This window comes from Saccopteryx bilineata, chromosome 2, assembly GCF_036850765.1.
Source record: "Saccopteryx bilineata isolate mSacBil1 chromosome 2, mSacBil1_pri_phased_curated, whole genome shotgun sequence".
NCBI classification, from domain to species: domain Eukaryota; kingdom Metazoa; phylum Chordata; class Mammalia; order Chiroptera; family Emballonuridae; genus Saccopteryx; species Saccopteryx bilineata.
Window position 1 is genome coordinate 359,231,476 of NC_089491.1, and position 24,491 is coordinate 359,255,966.

The 24,491-nt window shown below is 42.3% G+C and overlaps 1 protein-coding gene across 11 annotated transcripts in view; it reads right to left on the minus strand.

Annotated features, from left to right (window-relative positions):
- RAP1GAP2 (RAP1 GTPase activating protein 2) overlaps window positions 1–24,491 on the minus strand; it is a 490,286-nt gene that overhangs the window by 276,578 nt on the left and 189,217 nt on the right. For all 11 annotated transcript variants that reach the window (XM_066263014.1, XM_066263015.1, XM_066263021.1 and 8 more), the window contains 5 exons: window positions 12,766–12,844; window positions 11,934–11,987; window positions 8,744–8,827; window positions 3,041–3,141; window positions 889–1,018 (listed from right to left, as the gene is read on the minus strand). In XM_066263014.1, the coding sequence (XP_066119111.1) occupies window positions 889–1,018; window positions 3,041–3,141; window positions 8,744–8,827; window positions 11,934–11,987; window positions 12,766–12,844 (448 nt within the window). The remainder of the gene's footprint in view (window positions 1–888; window positions 1,019–3,040; window positions 3,142–8,743; window positions 8,828–11,933; window positions 11,988–12,765; window positions 12,845–24,491) is intronic.

Here is a 24,491-nt window from a genome sequence, read left to right on the forward strand (position 1 = left end):
GGGAAGGAAGGAGGGCAAAAGCCCAGTGGCCTAGAGAGGGAACAGCTGTTAGGTAGGAAACCAGGCATCATACTGAGCCTTACAGTCAAAACCATATGTGAACCCCACAATATTCTGACGTGCACAGTGCTATCCCCACTCTACAGATAAGAAAAACGAGGCCACAAGGTTACACGGCTTGCCCAGAATCACATATCTCTAAGTGCAGGGCTGGCATCAAGCTGCCACCTTCAGACGCAATCACATACTCTTCACCAGCCCCCTATGTGATCAGGGCACCTGGGCTCTGCTCCCATCTCTGCCCCAGTGACCTGGGAAACAGTCTTTTGACCACGCCTTCCCTATGGTCAAAGTGTGATAACGTGAGCCTGTCTGTTGTCCTGCCACACATCAGCAGCACTGCCAAGCGGCCTTGGTGAGATCACTTGATGGTACAGGCTTTGACAAGAACACAGCTGAACACACTGACCTGGAACGCTGAGGTCACCAGTTAGACACATCTGGCTTGCCTGGTCAAAAGGTACATATGGGAGTTGATGCTTCCTGCTCCTTTCCCCTTCTAGTTCTCTGTTTCTGTCTCTATCTCCTTCCCTCTCTTTCTCTATTTCTCTCTCCCCCCCCCTCTAAAATGAGTAAATTACAAAAAAAAAGAAAAAGAAAAATTTTTTTAAAGTATTCTGTTAATTTCTCTACATCTATGAGGTAAAAACAAAATAAAACAACAAAAACAAACAAACAGAAAAAGAACACAGCTGAACAGCCTGGCCTCTTGATTATGAAAGGGGTGGGGGGGTGCAGTCCCTTCAGGCAGATGCAGGTAGATGGGACTAGAAGCAGGCTTTCACCTCGCACGCCCCAGGATCCCGGGGCCCTCCCGACTGAGGTTACCTGCTGGGCGTCTCCTTCGGTAAACGGCAGCTTTGTGGAGACATGAAACATGATCTCCCTGTCCCGAAATACCGTGTACACTGACTCCACCCCCGTCTGTCCGTGGGTCACATCCAGGCCTCCTCGGAAACTGTCAGTAAAAAATCAGAGCAAGTGCCACAGAGAGTGAGGGTTAGTGGGCAACTCGGTGCAATCTTCCCTCAGAAATGGGGGCAGGTGAAGGAATGAGAGGCGTGGAGAGTTGAGGGCTGAGAGTGAGACGCGAGAAAGCAGGGAGAGCTGCTCTTCTGAGCCCATGAGCCCTGGTGCTCTATCATAAACCAGCATTTAAAAGACAAAGGCAGAACTCCACTCCAAGCTTTGGCTTGTCCCCTCCATACCACAGGATCAAGTGGGAAGGGAGGTCATCCACCCACAGTCCCAGACAGATGCTATCCTGGGTGCCAGTGACCTGCAAGGCAGGTAGGTCACAAGCCTTTGCTCTCTGCAAGGCCATGTCCAAGTCCTCAGCCAAGAGTCAAGGCAACTGGTGACCCTGCTGGATGGTACTGAGCCCCACAGGAGCAACCCAGAGTCAGCCTGAAGAGGTGACAGATGCTTGAGCTCTGCCCAGCCCGTGTCTGGTGTGGAGACCCAATCACGGCAGCACCCAGCCTGAAGGTACCCACGGAGGCCCTTCTCTGGCTATCTCCTCACAGGCAGGAAACTAAGAAACTGGGCGGGCTTCTGGGAGCTGCCCCCTCTTTCTTTATGGAAATAGGGCTGCTAAGCAAATTCTTAGGGTCGTTTCCTTCAGCAAGAGAAGAAAGAAGGTTCCTTTAAGAAAATGAAATAAAACAGACCCTGAATATCAGTCCCCATGCCCCACCCCCAGGCAATGTAATATGATCCAGAAAAAGTGCTCTGCTTGGGCCAGGAGTGGCAGAAAGCAGGCTGGGCTACGTGTCACATATTCTAGGTTGCAGACCTGCTTCTGCCCCTAAATCAGCACGTGATGGTGGGCATTTCACCTAATCTCTCTGGACCTCAGTTTCCTTTCTCTCTAAAATAAAGGGATAGGATGACATGATCTCTAAGACACCTTTTTTTTTCATATTTTAATGTCTGTGAAATCAGGACGCAACTTACAAAGATGGCGTCTCAGAGTCAGCAGGAGATGGTGTAATAAGAACAGGAGTGGTGACGACCAGTGCTGACTGTGCCCAGCACTAACTTAAGCACGTCACAGGCATTATCTATAACCCCCCACCGCCTGTGGGGTCAGTATCATCTTTAGCTCCCTTTTTACAGATGAGGATACTAAGGTTTGCAGAGCTTAAGTCACTTGTCCAAAGTCATAGACCTAATAAGTGGTGGAGGTGGAATTGTGCCCCATGTTTGACTGACACCAGACGGTAGCGACGACCTGCAAGGGAACGAAGGGGGAGGAAGAAGCGGGAAGAGAAGAAAGCAGCAGAAGAAAATGATTACTGAATATCTGCCACCTGGCAGGCGTGGAACTGGCTGTTATCACACATGAGGAGCTACTATTAGTCTGGCTGCTGGAGTGGGCATTCCGAGGGCTCTGTCATGTGCCGGCCATGAAGCACAGCCCAGTCAGGCCAGGTCCAAAGGCCCTTCCCAAAATGTTGCTTTTGCCAAGGAAAATCAAAGGCTAGACTTTTCCAAACAATAGCTCCAATAGTCTTTCTGTCCATATAGAGAACCACAAATTCCTACCAGGGGAATTACTGTATTTCTACCAATTCTTAACTGTCCATTCTTTTTATGTATTATCTAAAACGGGTCACTTCCCCCAAACAGCACAGGGCTGTCTTCCTGAAGGCCTGGCAGGTGAGTGATAGGGAAGGTGGATTTGTTTCACTCTTAGTCTGAGTCAAATGCAATTAAGTAGGCGAGTCTGACGGGCGGGAAGTTTCATCATGCAGCCCAAGGCCAGATGTCATTGCTTTTCGGGTACCCTGCCATCCTGGAGTACCTGGACCACGGCTTCCTTAGGAAGAAGTGTTAGTCATTTGCTGAAAAACAACCATGTGTTCCTTGTACGTGTTTTTAACTCTCACATGCCCTCCCTAAAACTCAGCTGCCGCCCTCCACCCTTCCTCCAAGTCCTCTCCCATGGGGCTAGAACCTCGACTTGGCCAAAACCTACCCTTTGAAGTCCTGCAGGGTGACGGTGTTCCCCAGCAGCTCCAAGAAGTCCTTGAAAGCTGGGCTCTCCTCGTTGTTCCCAAACAGCTCCTCCTCCAGGGTCTGGAAGAGAAGCAGGCCAGGGGCAGGAGTCAGAAAAAGCCCTCTTGGTGCCAAGAGAAGGAATGTGCTTGTCCAGACACCTGGTCCCTTTCTCTCTTTGTCCCCCTCCCCCACCCCAATCGCCATCCAGTGGTTCTGTCCTCGACTGGAGGAAACACTGAGGCTTCCTCACAGACCTGGGTTTCCGGGGCTGCTTAATGAGGACGTTCCCTTCAACCAAAAGCCACTGGTCGGTACAAAAAGCAAAGCCGAAGCAAAGAGTTCTTAGACATGATGCCAAACCCAATCCATACATGGGAGTTTGACAGCTGGACTGACAAAGGTCTCCTGTCTAGAATCTATAAAGAACCCTTAAAACTCAATAGTACTCAAAACCTCAATGAGATACCACTTTACACGCACCGACGGCTAGAATCGAAAGGAAAGGCAAGTGTTGGTGAGGATGTAGAAAACTCAGAATCCACACAGGCTGCTGGTGGGGATGTGAAACGGTGTTCTCACTTTGGAAAAGAGTCTGGCCGTCCCTCAAAAGACTAAACAGAGAGTTACCATAAGACCCAGCAATTCCACTCCTAAGACTATCCCCAAGACTAATAAAAACATAAGTCCACACAAAAACTCGCACTCGAATGCTAATAGCAGCATTCTTCATAAAAGCCCCGCAATGGAAACAACTGAAATGCCCATCAGCTGACAAAGGAATAAACAAAATGTGGCACAGTGTATATCCATACAATGGATAAATGAGTACCATTCGGCCATAAAAAGGAATGAAGTACTGATTCAGGCTACAACATGGATGAATCTTGAAAACAGTATGTCTAGAGAAAGAAGTTAGACACAAAAGGCCACATGTTATGACTCCATTTATATGAAATGTCCAGACAAGGAATATCTATAAGACAGAAAGTGCACTTGTGGTTAACAGGAGCTAGAGAAAGTGGTGATGGAAAGTGACTGCTAACAAATGTAGCGTTTCTTTTGGGGGTGATAAAAACGTCTGGAGTTAGATGGTGGTGACAGCTGCATAATTCTGGGAATATACAACACACACTAAATTGTACACTTTATTGAGGTATAACTCACATGCCATTGTGAATTGTATGGTATGTGAGTTACACCTCAATAAAGCTATTATAAAAAATTTTTTTAACTTAACAGTAAAAAATAATCCAATTGGAAAAGAGTCAACAGCCAGCCATCTTAATCTAGTTTCTTTCTCTTGCAATATTTCTGTACTGTTCAGATACAGAAGACTGTGCTTGCAAATAGCATCTTCTGCTTCTGCTTTCTACTTTAAGGATTAGGATCTATTGTGATTAATCTTCATTTTAAAGTTTCTCTTACCACACTAATGAAAAAAAGAAAAAGACATGAACGATCATTTCACCCAAGAAGATATACAGATGGCAAATAAGCACATGAAAAAATGTTCAACCTCATTAGCCGTTAGAGAAATGCAAATTAAAATAATAAAATATAATAATAATGAGATATCATTACACAGCTATCAGAATGGCTAAAAAATAGTAACACCACCAAATGCTGGCAAGGATATGGAGATCACAGATCAATCAAACACTGCTGGTAGGAATGGAAAATGGAACAACCGCTCTAAAAAGTAGTTTGGCAGTTTCATACAGAACTAAACATATCATTACCATATAATCCAGCAATTGTACCCCTGGGCAAATTTATCCCACAGAAATATAAACTCATTCACACAAAAACCTGTCTACAAATGCTCAAAGCAGCTCTATTCACAATAGCCCCACACTGGAAGCAATCCAGCTGTCCATCCGCGGGTGATGGTTGAAGACCGTGGTGTGCCATGCCGGAGAATACTCCTCAGCCACAAAGAGGAATGAACTACTGATACACTCCAGTACTTGGATGAACTTCACTAAGTGGGAAAAACCCAACCCAAAATCTTATACACTGTATGATGCAATTTAGAAAACATTTTTGAAATGACTTAGTTTCAGAAATCCTTGAAGAGATTAGTAACTGTCAAGCGTTAGGGACTGAAGGGGGAAGGGAACACAGAGGCAGGAGGGAGACTGGCATGGTTATAAAAAGGCAACGCAAGGTATCTGAAAGTGAAAAGGGTGATGGGACTCTGTATCTTGACTATGTAACCTAAATATGCGATCAGATGATGCACGCATGCGCGCGCCAGATGAGTAGATACAAAATTGGGGAAATCGGAATAAGACCCCCAGATTGCGTGGCTGTGATACTGTTTTGTAAGACATTCCCTGTAGGCCAGGGAAACTGGGTAAAGGGTGCACTAGGCCTCTCAATCTGATTTCTTACAACTGCATGTAAATCTACAACTATCTAAAAATTAAAAGTTTAATCATTTTTTTCTTAACAAAAAGCAAAGCTGAAAACAGGAGCAAGCTCCACGGGGTGACACCCTAAGCACCGCGTGGCACCGCGTGGCACCGCCTGGTCAGCTCCGCCCACAGCGGCGGGATCCGCCAAGCGCTGAGCACTCTGCAAACATCCACAGGCGGCAAAGAGCGCGTGGCGTGGCGTGAGACACAGAGCCGCTGCAGTCTGCACTGTCAGTTCAAGGAGAAATCTCCAATAGCTGAGGCCTTCACGCCTCCTTTACACCTCTATTAAAACAAGAAAGTGCAGACCTGAGCTTCCAAGCCTTCAATAGGTAGTAGAGTCTAGATTACAGTGACTTTCCTTTGTTATATAGTATTTCTGTTTAGAATTACCTTCATTTCATTGCAAATGATACTGATTTTCCAATCAGAGTATCAATATAAAATTTCCTTTAAAAATAAATGCATTTAAGTTGAAAATAAAAACTTTTAAAAGAAAATATTAGAAGTAGTTTCTAGTAGGGGTGTGATAAAAGTATAACAGTGCCATACAGTGGAACAAATGATAGGATACAGGTACTGAGTACGGTTTGTGAGTGTCTGAAGTTTGGGACACAAGGCTCTCTAGCAGAGGTCTGCGAACTATGGCCTGTGGGCCAAGTCTGGCCTGCTGCCTGTTTTTATAAATAAAGTTTTATTGGAACACAATTGGGCCAATTTATTTACATATTGTCTTTGGCTGCTTTTGCACTAGAAAATTGAGTGGTTATAACAAAGACAGTATAGCCCATGAAGTCTAAAATATTTACCATATAGCCTTTCACAGAAAAAGTTCCATGGCATGCCAGGAAGGCATCCCAACTCTAGCCCAACGGTCTAGTTGCCCAGGTCCTGAGGCCAAAGTGTGGGAGGACAGCTACCTCCAGGCCACATCCATCTTCCACTGGGAAAACAACCCAGTCCATGATCTCTCCAGATTCACACCCAGCCTGGTATTAGCCCTATCTTTACTTTTATACTGGCCTTGAGCTTGACCATGCACTCAGGGAGGTCTTAGTCATCACTTGTATCCCCACAGTGCTTAGCACAGTGCCTGACAAACAGAAGAGTTAAATGGGGTTTATTTATATCCTAAGACCAGCACAGGGCTTTCATGCAACAAATGTTCACTTTACATGTCCCCTGTCTGTAGGTTTTGCAAAACAATAATCTGCTGAGTGTTTTTTTAAAAAAGACTTATCTCGGCCCTGGCCGGTTGGCTCAGCGGTAGAGCGTCGGCCTAGCGTGCGGAGGACCCAGGTTCAATTCCCGGCCAGGGCACATAGGAGAAGCGCCCATTTGCTTCTCCACCCCTCCGCCGCGCTTTCCTCTCTGTCTCTCTCTTCCCCTCCCGCAGCCAGGGCTCCATTGGAGCAAAGATGGCCCGGGCGCTGGGGATGGCTCTGTGGCCTCTGCCCCAGGCGCTAGAGTGGCTCTGGTCGCAACATGGCGACGCCCAGGATGGGCAGAGCATCGCCCCCTGGTGGGCAGAGCATCGCCCCATGGTGGGCGTGCCGGGTGGATCCCGGTCGGGCGCATGCGGGAGTCTGTCTGACTGTCTCTCCCTGTTTCCAGCTTCAGAAAAATGAAAAAAAAAAAAAAAAAAAGACTTATCTCCCTATGTGCCCCCACCTTGCCTCAGCAGCATCAGGTACATAAACTACAGACAGACTCTTTTTCGGAGATGGATGGTTAATATTCAGTAATTATAATTTTGCTGGAACATTGGACTGTAATCACTTTATGAGATCTGCTTTGGTAAATTTCACAAGCAAAGAACTTTAATTAGGTAGGTTATATTAGCAGAGCTGTACAAAATAAAAATGCAATATGTGAGAATCATCAGAGCAGCTACCTGAATAATCTCCCCTAAGTTATAAATGATTTATCTGTGTTGGTCTTTCAGCTCCTAAACTCTTCCCTTAATTAGAGTGTTTTTAAGCAAACTTATGTTTCTTATGGTCTAATATCTTCAGAGAAGGGAGTCAGCTATTATGTAGCCAAGAAAGACACCGGTGTGCATAAACACACACACACACACACACACACGCAAACCCACAGATAATAGTGAAAGGTACTTTCAACCTACCATTAGCAGAGCCCAAACTCTTGTTCATTCATTAATTCACATAACAAAAAACTATGAGTGTATTTAGACAAAGTCACCATGCTAGGATCCTAGATGATACAGAGATAAAATGAGTGTGGAACCTTCTTTCATAAAACCTAGGAGGGGAAACAACTGCATGTTCAGCAGGCTACTCCTCAGGATGTTAAGAAATACTCAACAAAAATTTATAGAGAGTTCTTTATCTCGGGGGTACTTAGAGTCTTTAAAATGTTTCTATGCAACCGAATGCCCTCCCAGTCATTTGCTCACAGAGTACTTCACCAGACTAATTGTCTCATGGAACACACTTTAAGACACATTATTCACACACCTAACTCCAAAGCAGCACGTAAGTGGTAAAGGAGACAGAGGAGGGTGAGCAGTAGTGTACTGGTAAATTTTTTAATGTTTATTTTTTTATTGATTTCAGAGGGAGAGGAAGGGAGAGAGAGAGAGAGAGAGAGACAGGACCATTAATCTGTTCCTGTGTGTGCCCTGACTGGGATCGAACCAGCAACCTCTATGCTTCAGGATGATGTTCTAACCAACTGAGCTATCCAGCCAGGACCTGGTAAATTTTTTAACAACCAGCTCTCCAAATTGGAATACAGAAGCCCTGGTATTTGCCAGGTTTTAAGACGCAAATACTTCGGCCGTGGCTGAATTCAAGTTACAAACATGATGTCGCTGAATACAGATTCAGGAGGAAATGCACACAATTGGCTCCTGCACTACTGAAGTCTAGGGAGAGCAAGCCATTCCCAGCTGGGAGGATGGTGGGCAAAGAGACAGCACCTTGGGCTAATCCATTCCCTCTACCTACTCTGGTTTTTCTTGTGCCCAACAGCCTGTAGACAATGATAAGCTGAGGGAGCCAGGAAGAATTAGATTTCACTGTATGGAAAACTACATCACCATATAAAGCTCTGCAGGCCTGTGTGAGGAGTAGCCTACCTTGACAATTCAGCCACCTCCAGTCGAACTCATACTTGAAATCACTGTATTCAGGATATTTAAGAATCTAGTATAGGACTCCCATACTTGGAAGGAAGAAAAAAAGTCCCCAGTGAGAAAACACAGGATATAGTGACCAATATGGACTTGTGGTGCTTACCTGCCTGGCTTTTTGATAAATGACCCCAAATTTGAACGTGTTCTTGACATCATGCTCATCATAGGACACAATCATTTGGGAGGCCTGGAAAATGTGGAAAGGAAAAAATTAGACTGTTTGTTAACTTGAAGAGAAACGGAAGGGGAAGTACCCCTTTCAGTGGAGAGTGTATTCCCGACATAAGACGCCCACACATGCAGAGGGAAAAGGGTGAGTTTGGAAGCAGGTGGTCAGGATGCAACTCCAAAAGTCTCAGCTAGGTCTCAACACCTGAGAATCCCTCAGGAGTGGCCAAACCTCCGGAACACTCATTTCATTCCCAGCCAGTTGTGCAGGGACAAGGCTTGGGCACACAGGAAGTCCAGCAGGACTCAGGGAACTGACTTCACCTGAACATTTCACCTCGTGGTTCCTGGTTGTCAGAACTAGGACTCGGGGAATACACTGAACCAGCACCAGCAAGACTCAGCTGCCCCGTCGCTGCCCACAGTGTGGCTCAGAGCACAGCCCTGCCTCCATTTTACCTGTGGTGTAAAAAGTGAAGCCAGGCCCCCAAAACTGAGCATGACAATAGCTCTAATTCCACCTGTAATCAGCAATGTGATTTTGACAAGGCATTAATTACTCTTGTCCGGACTTTAATTCCCCCTTATGTATAAATGAGAGGTCTAAAAGGAGATCATTGTTAGGAGAAACACCCTAATATAATATGCAAAGGAAAAAAAATAATACCCGACCACTGGTTCTATATACTTTTCCACTGCACTTCAAAGAGTTGGTATGTGGGGGCCAGAAACACTAAGGTCTAATTTTGAATCTGCTGCTTTTACCTATACAGCTTCAAGTGAGCCACTGAACTTCTCTGGGCCTCAGTTTCCTCATCCGTAAAATGGAGATGTATGGTTGTGCAGATTCAGTAGGATCAGGCACATAAAGTGCTGAGCACAGAGCAGCTTTCACCATCATCACCATCATCATCAGTGCAACCGCCCAGCAAGATCGGAGTGGAATTAGCTCAGAGGGGAAGAGAAGATTTGGATGCTATTGGAATAGCCTTTGCAATAAAAAGGGGTGACCCAACCCTGTGTTACGCTACAGGAAACACAAACCAGGCATGGCTTGTTGGCCACAACACGTGGCCCATGTTAGGTTGTCACCCAATCCATCTCCCTGAAAGGCATTCAGCTGCCTGAGGAAATGGACACTTGTCAGCTCCCCCTGCAGGAGCACTGCTGCTGACCCTAGAGGGAGCCACCCACACCCTCCTGGGATGACTCAAAGGAGCAGAGCAGCTGCCCTGCCGGGGAAGAGGTACCCAGCCATGGAGACCTTCCAAGGAACGTTCTACACTCTGAGTTTTAAAAACACACACACAAGCCCTGGCCGGTTGGCTCAGCGGTAGAGCATCGGCCTAGCGTGCGGAGGACCCGGGTTCGATTCCCAGCCAGGGCACACAGGAGAAGCGCCCATTTGCTTCTCCACCCCTCCGCCGTGCTTTCCTCTCTGTCTCTCTCTTCCCCTCCCGCAGCCGAGGCTCCATTGGAGCAAAGATGGCCCGGGCGCTGGGGATGGCTCTGTGGCCTCTGCCCCAGGCGCTAGAGTGGCTCTGGTCGCAACATGGCGACACCCAGGATGGGCAGAGCATCGCCCCCTGGTGGGCAGAGCGTGGCCCCTGGTGGGCGTGCCGGGTGGATCCCGGTCGGGCGCATGCGGGAGTCTGTCTGACTGTCTCTCCCTGTTTCCAGCTTCAGAAAAATGAAAAAAAAATAAAATAAAATAAAAAATAAAAAAATAAAAATAAAAACACACACACATACTTCCCAGCCAGATTAACATCCCCAACGGACGAAGCAGTGCTTCAGAGATAGAAAACAAGAAAATACAGCTGCTCCTCCATGATTACCAGAGCAGGAGGCTTTCCAAGTCAGAGAGAGAACTATGCAAATGAGCGTCATTAGGTTCTCTCAATGGATATCATTTGACAACAAGCATGGCCAAACCTGTAGTTAAGTTAGGTCTTTATGATGGGTTTTTAATGTTTAGTTAAACCTCACTAATTCAGCTTTAATTATAAAGAGAAGGGCAGTCTGAGTGATGGAAAATGTTCAGTGGAGTGCAGCACATTACAGGTAAGTGTATACAGATGCTCAGACGGCTTAAAAGAGGTGCCTGAGATAAGGGTTCTGGCACATTCTCTGCGCAGGAGAGGATGCCGCCATTAGCTCAGCCACTGCATAGGGATAAACAGTGTCCTGCCCAATTGTGAACATCTAAGGTGTTTGTTCCAGGAGATTCTGGACGTCCAGCCAGGACAGGACCTCTTTCCCCCACAGAACATTTCACCTCGTGGTTCCTGGTTGTCAGAACTGGGACTCGGGGAATACATGAACCGGCCCCAGGAAGCCTCCGCTGCCCTGGCGCTGGCCCACAGTACGGCTCCTGGCACAGCCCGGCCTCCACTTTCTCTCTGCAGACCCCGCAGGCTCATAAGAAGCAGAGGGTACACGGGGCCTCTTCCTGTGGCCAATCTAAAGCAATTCACTGTCCGTGGGTGATACAAGTCCTGCCGTGCCGTAATTGCTCTTCAGTGGGTTGTAGGTTTGTTTTGTTATTATTGCTCCTCTCCCCGCCCCACCCCCACACCAGAACAGGGGTCAAGATTAGGACAGTCCTAAGGAAACTGATAACAGAGAACCAGCCAGTTACCTAACTAGGGCAGAGCAGGGGTTTGTAAGGCCTCAGAGCCACAGTAACATTGGCAATGAGGAGCTGCAGTCTGGCCTTTTACTTTTTAATGAAGTTCTGCTTTCTGCCCCCCTCACTCCTCCATAATGGCTGGCCAAGTAGATCTCCACCAGACCCCAACCCCCAGCTAGAGGTAGAACACTCCCCACCCCAGCACTGAACTCAGGGACCAGAGTGAGGTGAGGCAGCTACATTGTTGTACCTCCGCCACTTCCACACAGCTGGGGACCAACTCAGACAGGCCAGAGACCCAGGCACGGCCAAGGATGGGTTCCTAGCGGCCTAGTTTGTGCAGGGGTTCAGCAAGGAGAAGGAGACATGGAGGTTTATCATGGAGACCCCACAAAACCCCACCAAGATGCAGAGAACTTCCCACAGAGCCGCTGGTGTACAAATTCACGCCACGCTGCGGAGCCCTGGGTTAGGGGAGGGGTGAAGGGCTCACCTTGGGGTACAGGACAGGGCTGAATTTCAGTCCCACGGCATCATCACAGAAAGCCTAAGCAGGGAAAGAAAAACACACAGTTCAGGGGCATGTCCTTAAGGGCGTCTGGGCTCCCCTGCCCACTAGAGAAGGAACACAGGAGGCCAAGCCCTGCACTGTCGGGAGGCCTGGTGCTGAGTTCTGGCTCCGCTGCTCACTGGGTGGCCAGGAAAGTCAACTAACCTCCTGGGTTTTCCTGATGAAATGAGGCCACTGAGAACAATGGGCACAACTCTGCCCAGCATCCCCACTCCCAAAGTGTGGTCCAGCCCAACTCAGCTGAACATCCTTCTTGTCCCACTCTGCTGACTCAGTTCCCAAGTTTGTAGTATCCCAAAGAAGTGATGCAGGCCTCTCCACCAGCCGATGGCTCCATACCTGAGGGGGTCCTCCATTTGGATCAGCAGCCTGGCCATCCCTAAGCCCAACTCTCTTCTGCTATGAAGTCTCCTTGGCTCCCCCCTCCCTTTCCTTCTCTGAAGTCCTACTCTCCATAGCCAGCCCTGTCTTTCCACATCTCTGGTCTCCTGAACTAGCTGTGAACCTGGGGACAGAGACCATGGATTATACTGAGCAGCCTCAGCAGCAAGGATGAGATAGGGAGTGTTGCAAAGACAGAGGCGTCTGCCAACAGCCCTCCCCCACCCCCACCCATGCAGTCAAGGGCCAAAGAGTACAGTGGCCTTCCCCTCCTCAAGGGTAAAGCCCACGCAGGACAAGCCTGCACCCCTACCCCAGACGCCAGCCCCGGGCTACTAGAGGAAGCCAGCTTCGCTCAGGGGTTGGCTTTTACCTTCGCAATCTGAGGGATGCTGGGCAACTTGCTCAGTCCAGCCAAGGGGATCCGTTCGTGCACTGTCTTCACTCTGGACCTGCATAAAAGAGAGTCCACAAGAAATGGAGTCAATGAGGAAGGCGGCTGAGATCATGCCGGACCACAAGGCAGGGGACACTTGTTTTGTGTCTCCCCAGGGTCAGATCTGCCTCATTTCATCCAACCTATGTGTTGGGCACCACACTAAGATGGTGAGAAAATGAAACTCTACTTAGGGATCTCATGGGAGGTGGATACTTAAAGAACCTGCCTGGTAAAGCTGTCCAAAATCAAAATATGGGAAAAGCAAAGTCGCTGTCAAGTTTACCATTATTTGGAGAGGTTTTTTTGTATGCTTTTGTGTTCTCCCAAAGAACTGGGCACAGCTTCTGGGTATATTTGGGTTCTCACATGCAACTAAACCTTTATGAAAAGAAACTCTAATGTTTGAAAATCTGGATTCACTCGAAATATAAATGGGATGAAAGTTGCTTTATAAAGGGATTTACCGTAAGACTCTAAATTTATCTTGTTCCCCTGATTCATTTAGCATATTATGAAAGTGCTGAATTTTACTGAATGTTTTTCTGCATCTGCTGAGATAATCACAGGGTTTCTAATCTGTAAACCTGGTGGATGACATTTCTGTTGAGCCATCTTTTCATTCCATGAGTAAAATTCCACTTGCTTATGTATTATTTTTTCATATCCTGCTGAATTTAATCTGTTAATACTTTATTTAGATTTTCACATCTATGTTCAATAGCAACAGTGGCCTATTTTTTTTTTTTAATTTTCTTGTACTTCCATGTTGGGTTTTGATATCAGAGTGCTATTCCAGCCTCATAAAATTGCCGAGGAGACTCTCATAATGTGAAAGAGTTTTGTATACCATAGGGATTTCCTGTTCCTTAAAGGTGTGCTAAAAATTCACCTGTGAAATCTCTGGGCCTGCTGTTTTTTGTGGGAGTATAGCGTGGCTACCAATTCCATTATCTAATGGTGAATATATATATATATATTTAGGTTTTCTACTCTTTATTGAATCAATTTTGGTAATTTATATTTTTCATAAAATTATCCATCACATGCACTGATATAGAGTTGTTTTTGTATTCTCTTAGGACTTCATCACGATTTGTAGTTCAGACCCTTCCTTCATTGCTGTAATACCACCTGTATTTTCTCTCTGTTTTCCATAATCAGCCCTGGCTAGGGGGTTTATTCATTCATCCTTTCAAAAAGATAGCCTTTGGTTTTGTTGACTGTCTCTATTCCAGAGGTTTTCAACCTGTTGACACTTGGGGACTGGTGAAAATGGGAGAATTATTTCAGGGACAGCTGAGGCAAAAATCACCCTGAGCATAAGCAAAATCAACTAAGATCATTGGGTCTATAATCTTTGTTCAACATCAAGGTGGTTAACTCTTTCTCAGACCAGCACGAAACTTCTGGAAGATAAGTGGTTGAAAAACAGTGCTCTATTTTTTATTATTTTTTGCTTTCTACTTCACTAGTTTGTTCTTGACATTTTTATTTCCTTCCTTCTATTTTCTTTGGGGTCTTTCTATTCTTTTTCTAACTTCTTGACCCACATGTTTGCACATTTAATCTTTCTGCTTTTCCATGAATGCATTTAAAACTATACATCTTTCTCTACCATCTTTCTATAAAATTTTTTATTAATTTTAATTTATTGTGTTAACATGGATTCAAGTGTCCCACTCAATATAACTCCCTCATCCCCACCCCCTTGTCCCCCATTGCCCCTCCTTTGTCCCTTCCCCCTAACTCCCTCCCCCTTTCCCTCTGGGATTTGCTGTCCTATTATCTGCATCTATGTGTTATGTATATATAATTTCACTAATCCCTTCACCTTCTCTGATCCCATCCCCTCATCCCCCCTCCCTCTGACAGCTGTCCCTCTACTCCCTGTGACCCCACCTCTGCCTCTATTCCGTTCCTCAGTTCACTTTGTTGATTAGATTCCATATAAGTGAGATAATATGATACTTGTCTTTCTCTGCTTGGCTTATTTCACTTAGCATAATAATCTCCAGGTCCATCTATGCCATCACAAAAGGTAAGCCACATAGTATTTCATTGTGTAAATGTACCACAGCTTTTTAATCCACTCGTCCAGTGATGGACACTTGGGCTGTTTCTAGATCTTGGCTATTGTAAATAATGCTGCAATAAACATGGGGGTGCATATCTTCTTTTGAATCAGTGATTTTCTACCACCCTTTTTGCATCCCACACATTGATGAGTAGTATTTTCATTGTCATTTAGTGCTAAATATTTTGTCAGCTCTTTTGTGATTTCCCCTTTAAACATGAGTTAGTTAGGAGGGTTTTCTCTTAACTCTCCAAATGTATGGGGTTTTTTCCTTCAGTATTTTAACTGTTGATTTCTAATTTAATTTTCTTATATTCAGGGAACAAAATCTGTATGTATGATATTAATTATTTGAAATATATTGACTTATAACATGGTCCTTTTTTTTTCATGTTCCATGTGGGCTTGAAAACAATGTATTGTACTTTTTTCTCTCTCTTTTTTTTTCCTTTTTTTCTTTCTTTTTTTTTTTTTAGTGAGAGATAGAGACAGAGAGAGGGACAGATATAACAGACAGACAGGAAGGGAAAGAGATGAGAAGCGTCAATTCTTTGTTGCGGCTCCTTAGTTGTTCACCGAATGCTTTCTCATGTGTGCCTTTACCTGGGGGCTGTAGCCAAGCAGGTGACCCCTTGCTCAAGCCAGCAACCAGCAACCTTGGACAAAAGCCAGCAACCTTTCAGCTCAAAGCAGTGACCTTTGAGCTCAAGCCAGCAACCATGGGGTCATGTTTATAATCCCATGCTCAAGCCAGTGACCCCACACTCAAGCTGATGAGCCCACACTCAAGCCAGATGCGCCCGAACTCAAGCCAGCAACCTTGGGGTTTCAAACCTGGGTCCTCTGTGTCACAGGCCAATGTCTATGTACTGTGTCACCGCCTGGTCAGGCTGTACTTTTCTTTTGTTGACATCAGGGAAATATATTATGAGATCACATGTGTTAACTATATTATTCAAATCTTCTATATCCTCACAACTTTTTGTCTGCTTGGTCCATCAGTAAATGAGAGATGTTACTGAAATCTCCCATTACAAATGAGGATTTGTCTATTTCTTATATTCCTAACATTTTTTGCCTTTTATAATCAAGACTATGTTTGTTAATAAGTACAAGTTCACAAGATCAGGATTGTGAGAGGTTCTGAGTGGACTGTTCTCTCTTTCATCGTGTAGGCTAAGGATTCTGAGGGGTCCTGGGAAGGGCATCTTTCTTCGCCCAAGTTATAAATACATTCTGAAACAAACAAAAGATGAAGAGTAAGGCAACTGGAAGTCAAAACAACTCGGTTGTTACTGATAAAGGCCTAGAAGAAGCATGCCGGTTAGCATGAAGATGTAATGAATCTCCTAACTAAACTTCAGAAATACCCACTCATCACAGGCAGCACTGACCTAAGCAAGCCTCCTCTCACGGGGTCTCGCCCACATGGGACTTCGAGTACAGGGGAGCAGAGGGAAGCCCTGATGGCAGCTAGCACCAAGAGGGAAAAGGGAAAGAATATAGTTACATATGTCAAGTTCTTGCTCCAAATTCACCTAACAGAGAGGGTGGAAAAAGACAGGGCTGTTACACAAAAGTGTTCCCTCCACGCGGCAGAAAACATCAAGAATGGGAAGAAGTGTTCCTGAGTGCTCCTTTTATCCCTACTCATGCTTTTTTCCTGAAATTCTATTTTTTTATGATATTAATATTGTTATAGTTTTCTTGATTGGTATTTTCCCAGCATATCTTTTTTCATTTTTTCATCTTAAATCTTCCTACATTGTTTTTCTTTAATATGTCTTTTATAAGCAGAATATAGCTGTGTTTTTAGTCCAATCTGACAGTCTGATATTTTCATAGACTACTTTAATCTATTTATACTTATTGTGATTACTCATGTACTTAAAATTGCTTCTATTATTTTGTATTTTTTATTACCCTATGTTTTCCTTCTTTTTTTCCTCCTTTCCTGTCTTCAGTTTAATAGTTTTTTTAATACTCTTTTTATCCCTCTGCTACAGATTATATTTCTATAACTTCCAGTACATATATTTATATATTTTCCCAAAAAACTCTAAACTTACTTGATATCTCTCTTGAGGAGGAGATGGTAAACAATTACTGTACACTTCCCTTCCCACTGCCCTTCCTACTTTTGTTTATAAATTTAGTTCAAGCCTCTGTAACTACACAAAAATAATTACTTCATTATTCCGGTCAGTAATTAAATTTATCAACATAGTTTACCTATTTCTTGCCACTTTTTAATTGCACCTTTTCTTTTGGTTTCTCTTTTCTTCTGACTGATGTATATCCTTTAGTAGTTCTTTCAGGGAGAGTCTGTGAGTGGTATACTCCATTTTTTATGTCTGAAAACAGTTTTGTCTTTGTGAACAGTTTTTCTGGGTAGAGAATATTAGATTAAAGGGGTTATTTCTTTCTTTCCTTCCTCCCTCCCTCCCTCCCTCCCTTCCTTCCTTCCTTCCTCATTTTAAAGATACTGTCCCCTTGTCCCATGGTTAATAAGAAATTGTCCCATGGCTAATAAGAAGTCTGCTATCAGCCTGGTTGTCATTACTTTACAGATAATCACCTTATCCTTAGGTTGCTTTAAATTTTTCTCTTTATTTTTGATGTTCTAATATTTTACTTCTATGTGTCTAGAAATGTTGTTTTAAAATCTTGCTCAGCACCATAGTATGTGCTTTATTTCTTCAATTCTAAAATAGTCTCAGCCATTATCTCTTTGCATATTTCTTCTTCACTGGCTTCTCTATTGTTTTCTTCTGGAACTCCTTTAAGACAAATGTTGGAGCCTCTCAGTCTATTACCCAGATATCTTCTTTTCATATACTTGATCAGTATATCTGTGTTGTGTTGTTTTTGTTGTTTGTTTGGTTTTCGTATTTTTCTGAAGTTGGGAACGGGGAGGCAGTCAGACAGACTCCCGCATGCGCCCAACCAGGATCCACCCGGCACGCCCACCAGGGGGCGATGCTCTGCCCATTTGGGGCATTGCTCTGTCACAACCAGAGCCATTCTAGCGCCTGAGGCAGAGGCTATGGAGCCATCCTCAGTGCCCAAGCCAACTTTTTACTCCAATGGAGCCTTGGCTGCGGGAGGGGACGAGAGAGACAGAGAGGAAGGAGAGGGGGAGGGGTGGAGAAGCAGATGGGCGCTTCTCCTGTGTGCCCTGGCCGGGAATCAAACCCGGGACTCCTGCACGCCAGGCCGACGCTCTACCACTGAGCCAACCAGCCAGGGCCTGTGTTGTGCTCTTGATGAATTCCTTGAGATTACTATCTTCTAATTCACAGATTCACTCTGACTCTAAACTGATTGTTAGACTAGATTTTATCCCATGTATTAAGTTTTTTTACTTCAACAAATATTTCTTTATTTTCAATAATTCCAATTATTTCCTTTTTATACCTATGTATATCCATTCTTAATTCATTTCTATTCATTCATTGTATCATTATTTATTATCCCTTTTATAGATGCTGTTCTTTATCTTTAGAGGATCTTAAATATATTGAAGTCATTTTGAAAGAGTATCATTATTTGCATTTCATTGGCATTAAATCCATTTCTCATTGGTTGATGCTTTTGGTTGTTTTTCTTACTGTCAGTTTTCCCTGGATATTCTGGAATTTTTCTCTATCCTCTGTGCATTGCACACTGATTCCAGTTCTCATCAAGCTTATTGGTCAGCACAGATCTCGAGACACCATTCATATTATACAACATGGTGACCTGGATAATCACCTGTCATAATCACCTGTGGTAACCATCTGACTCATCAAAGTAGGCTCTTGACTCACTTTCCTACTGCTGACTTTGTCCTCCCTCCAAGCCATTTTCCTTACTCCAGCCAGTGCTCATTCCACAACGCAAACCTGATCGTGACATTATCCTTTCAGGAGCTCTCCTATTGCTCATGGGATAAAAATCTCAGTTTCTAGACACAGTTTAATACATGATTTAGCCTTTTCTTACCTTTCCAGCATGACCTCTCAATCCTACACACACTCACACATATACATATACACATGCATGTACACACTACACATTCAAGTGCTTTTGAACTTCTTTCATTTCTCCCATACTATCTATCTTTGGACCACCCTCACCAGCCTATAATAATCCATGTCCATAGGAGAAGATGAGTAGGAAGATGAGCAAGAAACAAGAATATCTACTGTATATGAAATGCTTCCTAGAGCCAGGTAACAAGAGCTTATTCCTCACATGTCCCTATCCCTAGAGAAAGTCTAGCATATATTGTTATGCCTTGGTTAAACAAATACTGAATGGATAAATACATTTCTTAATATTATCCATTTCTGCATCCCTAAAGTAACTCTTTCTTGGCTCTAGTGGATTATTCTGTTAATAGATTGCTTAGATTTGAGTTGCTGAAATAGGTATTTTGTTTAGAATCTTTACTTTTATATTCTTAAGGAACAATGGCGCCATTTTTCTTTCTCTCTTTTTTTCATTTCATTGGTCTAATGCTTTTCACGAGAATCTTTTAAGCATTGTTAAATTAATTGGGAAACTTTCTGTATATTTTTCTCTTGAACAGTTTAAACAGTATGAAATCTATTCCTCATGAGTTGAAAATAACTATCTGCAAGCAAACCATCTAAATCTAGAAACTTTTAGAAAGAGAATTCTTTGAAAACTTTTTAATTTATTACATAGTCATTGATCTAGTCAGGTTTTTGTTTTTGTTTTTTTGTATTTTTCTGAAGCTGGAAACAGGGAGAGACAGTCAGACAGACTCCCGCATGCGCCCGACCGGGATCCACCCAGCACGCCCACCAGGGGGCGACGCTCTGCCCACCAGGGGGCGATGCTCTGCCGCGACCAGAGCCACTCTAGCGCCTGGGGCAGAGGCCAAGGAGCCATCCCCAGTGCCCAGGCCATCTTTGCTCCAATGGAGCCTTGGCTGCGGGAGGGGAAGAGAGAGACAGAGAGGAAGGAGAAGGGGGGTGGAGAAGCAAATGGGCGCTTCTCCTGTGTGCCCTGGCCGGGAATCGAACCCGGGTCCCCCGCATGCCAGGCCGACGCTCTACCGCTGAGCCAACCAGCCAGGGCTAGTCAGGTTTTTTTATCTCATGTTAAATTAGTATGCTTTCCTAGAAAGGCACCTGTTTCAAATGTCCAATATAATAGCATGCATTAAATATGTATAACATCTATTAATTTTTGTGGATTTTTATTTTGTGTTTATCTATACTTGACTAGCTATAACCTATTTTGTTATTGTTTTTTCTTCCAAATGAAGTATATTTGTTCCATACTATATAAAAATCTGTAGCCTAGACTTATACATCAAGTCTTGTGTTTATTTCTTTCTAATTTATTTGTATTGGCTTTAATCTTTGTTAATTCCTTCTTCTTCTCTGTAGGTAATAATATTGATAGTAATAGCAGCAACTATTGTTGAGTAGCTACAACATATCAGGCTCTGGCACATAATAAGCATTCAATAATCTAAGGTGGGTTTGACCACAGTCATTCACAGACAAAGAAACTGAGGCACAGACAGGTTACTAACTATAACAACAACTTGAAAATAGTTTTTCATTTTTAATAAGAAGCTATTTAAGGCAGTTTTCTTCTAAGTACAGCTCTGGACACAACCCATATGTTTTCATATATGATATTATAAATGTCATTATTTTATAAATATTCTATATTAAATATATTTATAAAAATCTTCCACTATGAGTTCTTCTTTGGTCCAACAGTTATTTAGGAAACTGCTGAGATTGTTTATATCTAAATTGTTAAGTGAGTTTTTTAAACATGACTTTTTTATTAATTTCTAGTTTTAGTATCAAATTGTAAACAACTATGTTTGGCAAAGTATCTGCTGCTTAAAATTTATATAAATTTAATTTGTGCCTCAGAGATTGGTTCCTAAACCTACCTACTATCGAAAATTATCTGCAAGAGTTTTAAAAATAGAAATTTGGACTAACAATCCAATTAAAAAAAGAAGCCACGCTATAAACTAACAGTTCACAGAAAATAAATACATGCTCCTTAAATACATGAAGAGATACTCAACATAATTCAATAAAATTATTGTAAATATAAGTGACATTAAAATACTATTTTCCCCTACCAAACTGGCAAAAATCCAAGTGTTTGACAAAAAAGTCTGTTGGAGAGGCTTTGGAAAAATGAGTACTATGATCCATTACTAGAAAAACCCTCAAATTTATAGAGCTCCTACAGAAGGCAACTTGGCAATATCTATTAAAATATGAATGCATTTATGTTTTGACCCAGTCATCTAACTTCTGAAAAATTATTTTAACCCATACAAATTGACATGTGTACAAAGTCACTCATTGCAGCTTATTTGTGATACTAAAATACTGGCAATGGGGGATCTACATTAATAGGGATCTATTAAATAAATTATTTTACATCCAGGTAAGGGAATAGTATGCAGCAGTAAAAGGAATTAAGAAGCTCTTCGTGTACCAATATAAAAAGAACTGTAGATATATCATTAAGAGAAGCACGTTACAGAACAATATGTTCTACAGAATGCTAGAAATAAGGAGGGAATAGGAATATCTATTGTTATTTATGTCTTTATACATCTTACATGTTTATATTCAAATATATATGTATGTTCATGTTTAAATTTTTATTGTCTTTTAAATGGTAGAAGCCTAAAGTCAGGGCTTTGTTTTTTGTTTTTCACTTTGTACCGAGATGATTCTGTTGCAGCACACTCACAGAAAACCACAGTTCTCCTTACAATCAATTTGTGTAAATATTCTATAGGTACTTAAAAAGAAGGAGAAATCTCACACAACACAATCAACAGTTCAACTGCTATAGAGATGATGACCTGAAACCTATGTATTCTTATTGACCAATATCAACCCATTAAATTTAATTTCTAAATAAAAATATAGAAGCAATTGGACAATCTGACTTTGGGTGATGGGTATGCAACAAATTGAAAGACAAGATAATAACCTGGACTTGTTATCTTTGAATATATGTATCCTGATTTATTGATGTCGCCCCATTAAAAAAATAAAATTAAAAAAAAAAAGCAAAAATCTCTGTTAGAGGATCAAAGTTTAATAGCTAAATATAGATACAAATCAAGATCAATATATATAATTAATGTGAATAATATTGAGATTATCCATATCCTCTCATTTCTTATCCTAATTATCTATAAGTGATAAGAAGTGTGTTATAATCTACCACTACAATTGTATTATGTGAATTTCTCCATATTTAATCACTGTATATGTGTATATATACAATAATATATATGCATCATTATATATACTGTTATAATACATACTATTAATAATAAAAAGGCTCAACAGATATCTTCATTATGGACCTTATCTTTTCATCATTAGACAACAGCCCTTTCTGTCACACTGATTGCTTTTTTGTCTTGAATTCCACTTTTCCATATTAATATTGCCAACTCTGCTTTCTTTTTGTATTTAATTGTTATAACCTTTCTCAACACTTTTCTTTTTAAATATATTAGATACTTTCTTTAATAAAATAAAGACAGATTGATTGATTTGTGGGGGGTTGGGAGGAGGGATGATGCAAATTCGAATCTTTCTTTTTAATGGTGGAATTTAACTCACATATTTATTTTATATATCATCTATGTAATTTAGACTTCTTTTTAAATTAATTTTAATGGGGTAACATTGATAAATCAGGGTACATATGTTCAGAGAAAACATCTCTAGGTTATTTTGACACTTGGTTATGCTGCATTCCCATCATCCAAAGTCCAACTATCTTCTATCACCTTCTAACTGGTTTTCTTTGTGCCCATCCCCTCCCCCAACCCCCTCCCTCTTCTCCCCCCCCCCACTCCGTAACCCCACACTCTTGTCCATGTCTCTGAGTCTCATTTTTATGTCCCACCTATGTATGGAATCATATAGTTCTTAGTTTTTTCTCATTTACTTATTGCGCTCAGTATAATGTTATCAGGGTCCATCCATGTTGTTGTAAATGATCCGATGTCATCATTTCTTATGGCTGAGTTATTCCATAGTATATATGTACCAAAGCTTTTTAATCCACTCGTCCACTGACGGACACTTGGGCTGTTTCCAGATCTTCACTATTGTGAACAATGCTGTCATAAACATGGGGGTGCATTTCTTCTTTTCAAACAGTGTTATGGTGTTCTTGGGGTATATTCCTAAAAGTGGTATAGCTGGGTCAAAAGGCAGTTTGATTTTTAATTTTCTGAGAAATCTCCATACTGTTTTCCACAGTGGCTGCACCAGTCTGCATTCCCACCAGCAGTGCAGGAGAGTTTCCTTTCCTCCACATCCTCGCCAGCACTTATTCTGTGTTGTTTTGTTGATGAGTGCCATTCTACTGGTGTGAGGTGGTATCTCATTGTGGTTTTAATTTGCATTTCCCTAATGATTAGTGATGTTGAACATTTTTTCATATGCCTATTGGCCATCTGTATGTCCTCTTTGGAGAAGTGTCTATTCATTTCTTTTGCCCATTTTTCGATTGGATTGTTTGTCTTCCTGGTATTGAGTTTTACAAGTTCTTTATAAATTTTGGTTATTAACCCCTTATCAGACGTATTGTCAAATATTTTCTCCCATTGTGTAGTTTGTCTTTTTATTCTGTTCTTACTGTCTTTAGTTGTGCAGAAGCTTTTTAGTTTGATATAGTCCCATTTGTTTATCCTGTCTTTTATTTCACTTGCCCATGGAGATAAATCGGCAAATATATTGCTGCAAGAGATGTCAGAGAGCTTATTGCCTATGTTTTCTTCTAAGATGCTTATGGTTTTACAGCTTACATTTAAGTCTTTTATCCATTTTGAGTTTATTTTTGTGAATGGTGTAAGTTGGTGGTCTAGTTTCATTTTTTTGCAGGTAGCTGTCCAATTTTCCCAACACCATTTGTTGAAGAGGCTGTCTTTACTCCAATGTATACTCTTACCTTCTTTGTCAAATATCAGTTGTCCATAAAAGTGTGGGTTTATTTCTGGGTTCTCAGTTCGGTTCCATTGATCTATATGCCTGTTCTTATGCCAGTACTAGGCTGTTTTGAGTACAATGGCCTTGTAGTATAACTTGATATCAGGAAGTGTGATACCTCCCACTTTATTCTTCCTTTTCAAGATTGCTGAGGCTATTCATGTTCTCTTTTGGTTCCATATAAATTTTTGGAATATGTCTTCTATATCTTTGAAGTAAGTCATTGGTGTTTTAATTGGTATTGCATTGAATTTATAAATTGCTTTGGGTAATATAGACATTTTAATGATGTTTATTCTTCCTAACCATGAGCATAGTATATGCTTCCACTTGTTTGTATCTCCCCTGATTTCTTTTATCAATGTTTTATAATTTTCCGAGTACAAGTCTTTAATCTCCCTGGTTAAATTTATTCCTATGTTCTTTATTTTTTTGGTTGCAATGGTGAAGGGGATTGCTTCCTTAATTTCTCTTTCTGACAGTACATTGTTAGTGTATAAAAATGCCTCTGATTTCTGAGTATTAATTTTATATCCTGCCACCTTGCTGAATTCATTTATCAGGTCCAG